The 6161-nt window shown below is 35.1% G+C and overlaps 1 protein-coding gene across 4 annotated transcripts in view; it reads right to left on the reverse strand.

Annotated features, from left to right (window-relative positions):
- RIF1 (replication timing regulatory factor 1) overlaps positions 1 to 6161 on the reverse strand; it is a 72932-nt gene that overhangs the window by 54920 nt on the left and 11851 nt on the right. For all 4 annotated transcript variants that reach the window (XM_049615653.1, XM_049615654.1, XM_049615652.1 and 1 more), the window contains 3 exons: positions 4471 to 4609; positions 1831 to 1982; positions 103 to 220 (listed from right to left, as the gene is read on the reverse strand). In XM_049615653.1, the coding sequence (XP_049471610.1) occupies positions 103 to 220; positions 1831 to 1982; positions 4471 to 4609 (409 nt within the window). The remainder of the gene's footprint in view (positions 1 to 102; positions 221 to 1830; positions 1983 to 4470; positions 4610 to 6161) is intronic.

Here is a 6161-nt window from a genome sequence, read left to right on the forward strand (position 1 = left end):
CAAAATTACAAAGTGCTTCACTTTATATGAATAACACTTAGCAAAGGTTTCATTTCAAGTCCTTTTTAAAAACAGAAGAAGAACCAAGTATGTCTACCTTACCTTTGTGTATAGGAGTCATGGGATTTAAACCGGGAGAAGTAGCTACACGAGATGAACTGCCTTGAGGCAAAGCATTAGAATCGATGCTTATTGTACTCTGAATCAGAGGCACGCACACCTATTGGGGTTAAAAACAAAAAGAAAGGGAAACTATCTCTAAACTACCTAATTATCCATAATTTTTTTGAAGTCTTGCATAATACAGTTAAATTTAAGAAGCAATCTAAATTCTTTTGATATGTTGAATCCTACTGGCTGTTTGGATGCACTGCCTAAATACTAAAATTGGAAAAGTAAACATTTTTATTACAACTATATTTGCCATGTGTAATACCTGTAAGTTTCATTACTAAATTCCGAATGGGAAATTATATCTGTAAATAATGCCTGAGTTTTAATGCTATTGGTAGAGACTCATTTTAAGCTTTTAAAAAATTCACCCTAAGAAAATATAAACTAAGACAACCTCAAGCTCAATCGTTCCAGTACCAATCAAATCTAGCCAATGCGTAACTTCAACCAATGAATGTGTGGGACAACTGGGTAAGATAAGCCTACTAGGACCTCATAATGGTAGAATTTGGAAAAATTATGATCTCAAGTTACATATTACCATTAATGCCCAATTCTAATTAACTCATGCTATTAAGTTTAAAATCTTTAATACATTAATTAAAATTTTACAAACTTTCTAAAAATTCCAGTATATTACAAAACCCCAAGAATATACTATACTCACTGCTGTGCAATTGTGTATATAGACAAAAAGACTAAGACTACAGATTTAAAAGTAAAATGTACTCCAAAAACCCAGATAAAGAAATGAAAAAGATAAAAGAAATTATCAGAGCTATCCTTTTTTTTACTTATTGTACAAATATTCAGAAACCAAAGATGGGATTCATTGCAAAAATAAAGGAAGTATAAGTAAGATTAAATAAACTTTATGTCTAAATGCCAGCAAGGGCAGTTGGCAAGATGGTGCCAGCAGGGGGGTGGAGAAGCTGCTGCTGGGCCCCAGTGGGTCCACCATAGCGGCTACCAGCATGACCTGACCAGCAAGGAGGAAGAGGGCCAAAGCCTATGGTCCTCAGATTAGATAGAGAATTTGTTACCATTTTGTAGCCTAGAAAGTTACAAAAAAATAAGAACTGATCCAACTTTTATCAACCAAGTGTAGCACTTGATTTCTATTTCAGTAATGTTGATTTTATTCTCAATTACATTCTAAATGTTATGGAATTTCCTTTCAAAAATCTTTCAAAATGACTTTAGATATTTGAGTGTTTGCTGGTTGAGAAAGCTTTAGAGGCTCCATTTCACACAACTGGAGAATCTTTTGAGGGAAATAAAAAATTCTGTGTTAGGAAGAAAATATTTTTTATATATTGTGATCTGCTAACACAGCAAATGTAATACTGAAAGAATAGACTGTTAAGAATTTAAGAACACGTTAAAAAATTCCAATCATTATGGGGCGCCTGGGTGGCGCAGTCGGTTAAGCGTCCGACTTCAGCCAGGTCACGATCTCGCGGTCCGTGAGTTCGAGCCCCGCGTCAGGCTCTGGGCTGATGGCTCGGAGCCTGGAGCCTGTTTCCGATTCTGTGTCTCCCTCTCTCTCTGCCCCTCCCCCGTTCATGCTCTGTCTCTCTCTGTCCCAAAAATAAATAAAAAACGTTTAAAAAAAAAAAAAAAAATTCCAATCATTAGAGCCAAAACTTATATTACCTGTTCAAAATTAGCAGGAAGATGAGGTCCAAGTCTCATTAGTAAATACCACCAGACTTCTAGTTTTGTTAGTGCTAGAGTTTCTGTTCTCACATGGATGGAACTCAAAGGCTGCATTAACAACTTCAGTCTTTTCGCACTGCATAATATTTCTTAAAAGAAAATAAGCACATGGGCAAAAACATGTAAGAAGTTAAGATAAATTTTGTGGTTTTGCTAAAAACTAAATTTTAAAACTAAGTATGTAAGTCTCCTTTTATCATCGCAAGAGAATAGATTAAAAATAATTTTTTTTTAGGGGCATCTGGGTGGCTCGGTCGGTTAAGCGTCCAACTTTGGCTCAGGCCATAGTCTCACAGTTCATGTGCTCGAGCCCCGTGTCGGGTTCTGTGCTGACAGCTCAGAGCCTGGAGCTCACACGTTCCCTCTCTCTCTCTCAAAAATAAACATTAAAAAAAATTATTTTGGGAGGCACCTGGTGGCTCAGTTAAGCGTCCCACTCCAGCTCAGGTCATGATCTAATGTTTCTTGACTTTGAGCCCCGCCTCAGGCTCTATATGCTGACAGCTCAGAGCCTGGATCCTGCTTCAGATTCTGTGTCTCCCTCTCTCTCTCTGCCCCTCCCCTGCTTGTGCTTTCTCTCTTAAAAATAAAAAATACTTTATAAAAAATTTTTTTAAACCACCAACTGTTCTTGTTACACCTCAAATTTTCACTTTGACAAACTCCAATACAACTAGATTGTACTTAAGATGGCCATAAATAAATAAATAGAATAAATAATGTTTATTAAATACTGTGTGTGCGCCAGGGACAATTTTCCCAAGAGACATTTGGCAACATATATGGCATCTCTGGCTGTTAGACTGGAGAGGCAGGAGGTACAGAGAATGCTGTTGGCATCTAGAATGCACCCAGGGATACTGCTAAACTTCTTTCAACACATGGGATAGTCCTCCACAACAAACCATCCAGCCTAATATTCCATGTGAGTGTAACAACTGGGGATACATAAAAAGACCTCTGTGCTCAAGTAAGTTATCAAAAAGACTTAATAGGGATTTTGAAACATCTGTCCAGCTGTGTTATTTGATGAAATGGCATTAATATTTCTGACAGTTACTTTGCCATTTAGGTTGCACAATTAACATTTCTATAAAGAAAATAAAGTCAAACCACTGTGCAAACAAATACTCTAATCCTTTTTGAACTCCTACTGTACTTATGAGAAGAGTGCTACAATAATATCCCTACAGCAGAAATTGACAGTTACCATATTTTTAGTTACCTCTTTCACTCAGGACAGTGATGGATACCCAATATTTTATTCCTTTACTCAGTCTCCCATTTAGCCATTCTACCCAATGAGATTTAAAGGGAAGTGTATGTAGAATTTCTGGAAAGCTCTAGAGATAGATGGCTCAGCTGGGAAGAAATTCATTTTTGCTCTTCTGCCTTCTCCCTTTCCTGTAGTCTATAATTAAGGCATACTGAAGATAACAGAAGAGAAAGGCAGGCAGCTGATTCCTTAAGACTTCTTGGATCCATAATACCAGGGCCAGACTTTTTAACTCTGGACTTATTTCAAATGAGATAGCGTTTTATTTACCTTCTTTAAGTTATGTCTATTTTATGCTTTAACACTCAACTTTTACACAAGTCCAATAGGTTTAGTCCAGAACGTTAACTTGCATTACCAGTTCATAAACAAAAAGGTAACATTTACAATTTGTGCCTGGCAATGTACTTTTTACCAACATTTTCAATGAAATTATAGGTAATAAAAATAATCACTTTATAAAACACACTAAGGAAAAAGGGATTAATGATCTTCACCAGAGAAAAATATAACATGAAATCAACATTACTTAGCAGATCTTATAAACATCCAATATTGTTTGTATCTAAGGTAAGTGGATACTCACATTGATCTACTTTTGGGCTACATACTTTCTCAAATTTACAGTTGACCCATCAACAATATAGGTTTGAATTGCATTGGTCCACTTATACAGATTTTTTTTTTTACAGTATAGTACTGTAAAGATATTTCCTCTTAATGATCTTAACGTTTCTTTTTTCTAGCTTACTTTATCCTAAGACCAGAGTTTACAATACATAAACAAAATACAGGTTAATCAACTATTTATGTTATTGGTAAGGCTTCTGGTCAACAGTGGGCTACTTGTAGTTAAATGTGGGGGGAGTCAAAAGTCATATACAGGCTTTCAATTGTGGTGGGGTGTTGGTGCCCCTAACTCTCACACTGTTCAAGGGTCAACTATATATCAAACACCTCCGCTAGGCAACAGGAAGATAAAGTAAATCAAAAGGAGTCAATCCTACACATTAGTAGCAATGACCCACTATTAGGTACTGTTCCAAAGGTCCTGAAAAAGTTCATCAGTCACTGATACTTTTGTTCCATAGCAATCATAATTTTTTAGCTGTAAATTTCAAAAATGCCTATCCTTTTAAATTCTATTTTTAGCTACAAGTTTATTCTCTTAAAATAAAAAAAAAAATATTTAACAGGTTATTTCAATATAAAGCCCAAAAGATCAGAAAAGCTTTGTTCTTTTCATCTTGCTTGAGTGAAACCCATAGAAAAATAAAAGATTTTAAATAAGACTTACTTACCTGGATTCAAAGCAAAATTATCTATTAAACTCTTCCAGGCAATAAATGCTATTTTTTTAATCATGGGTGCTCCACTACGAAATCCTAGTTCTTCCAGCTGTAATAGAGAATTAATGAAACTCCCACTTCGATGCAAGGTCTAAAAATGAAAAATCATTAGAAAGTTATTTACCTGACTAAAACAATATACAGGCACTATTATTAACCTAATTCATTCAGTGTTAGCTATGTAAAGTCTTAAAAACTTAAGTTTAAAATGTACTGATTTTTATACGTACACTCAAAACTCAAGATCACAAAATATAAGGCTCCATAAAGTACATAATGCATAACAAAGAACATTTCTAAGACATTAGAGAAAATGAGGAAGGTTTAAGAAAAATCTCAAATTTTACCAACATAACGGTATCCGTAAGAAAATCAGTAATTAAAAAAAGTAAGAAATGTTGAACCCTGAAACTAATAAAAATAGTTTTTTAAAATATACTCAAAAAGACAAAACGTTAAGGGAAAAATGGACAGATGACAAGTAAATTATGAATAACAAGGAAAAATACATTAAAAATGAAACCAAAATCTCAACCGGCTGTAAATCACATCCAAACTGAACAGAATATAAATAACAAAAAATAACTTGCTTAGAGAATCCATAAGTAAAAGCTAGTAGAGCTAATAAATTCAGTATACAAGATCAACACACAAAAATCAGCTGTGTTTCTACACAACAGCAATGAACAATCTGAAAAGGAAATCAGGTATTTCCATTTACAATAGCATCTAAAAGAATTAAAACTTAGAAATAAATCTAACCAAGGAGGTGAAAGACTCGTACACTAAAACCTATCAAGTATTGCCGAAAAACATTTAAAAAGACCTAAATAAATGGAAAACCATCCCATGTTCATGTATAGAAAGATTTTTTAATACCATTAAAATGTCAATTATTACACAGGGCAATCTACAGATTCAACACAATACAAAAATAAACTCAAAAGGAATCAAATATAAAAAGTTATGAGAACTAAAACTATAAAAATCCTACAAAAATGCACAGGGAAAAAGATTCATGGCACTGGAATTGGCAACAATTTCATGTCTATGACACCAAAAGCACAGGCAATTAAAGAAAATCTAATTTTTATGGGACTTCAAAACTAAAAACTCCTGGGCACCTGGGTGGCTCAGTCGGTTTAGCATTCAACTCTTGGATTTAGCCTGAGTCATGCATGATCTCACAGTTCGTGAGTTCAAGCCCCACATCTTGGGATACCCTCTCTCACTCTCTCTGCCTTTCCCCTTGCTCATTCACTTTCTCTCTCAAAATAAACTTAAAAACTAAAAACTCCTGTGCACCAAAGGATATTATCAATTGAAAAGATATTTGAAAAAAATATTTGAAAAATATTTGAAAATCCCATACCTATAAGGGTTAACATCCAAAATAAAGAACTCCTCCTACAACTCAACAACAAAAATGAACCACCCAAATAAAAAGTGGGCAGGGCTGCCTGAGTGGCTCAGTCGGTTAAACATTCAAGTCTGGATTTCAGATCAGGCCATGCATGATCTCACGGTGGGGCTCTAGGATCAAGCCCCACATCGGGCTCTGTGCTGGGCATAGAGGGTGCTGAAGATTTTCTCTCTCTCTCTCTCTCTCTCTCTCTCTCTCTCTCTCTCTCTCTCTCTCTCTC

The sequence above is a fragment of the Panthera uncia genome, assembly GCF_023721935.1.
Source record: "Panthera uncia isolate 11264 chromosome C1 unlocalized genomic scaffold, Puncia_PCG_1.0 HiC_scaffold_3, whole genome shotgun sequence".
Lineage (NCBI taxonomy): Eukaryota > Metazoa > Chordata > Mammalia > Carnivora > Felidae > Panthera > Panthera uncia.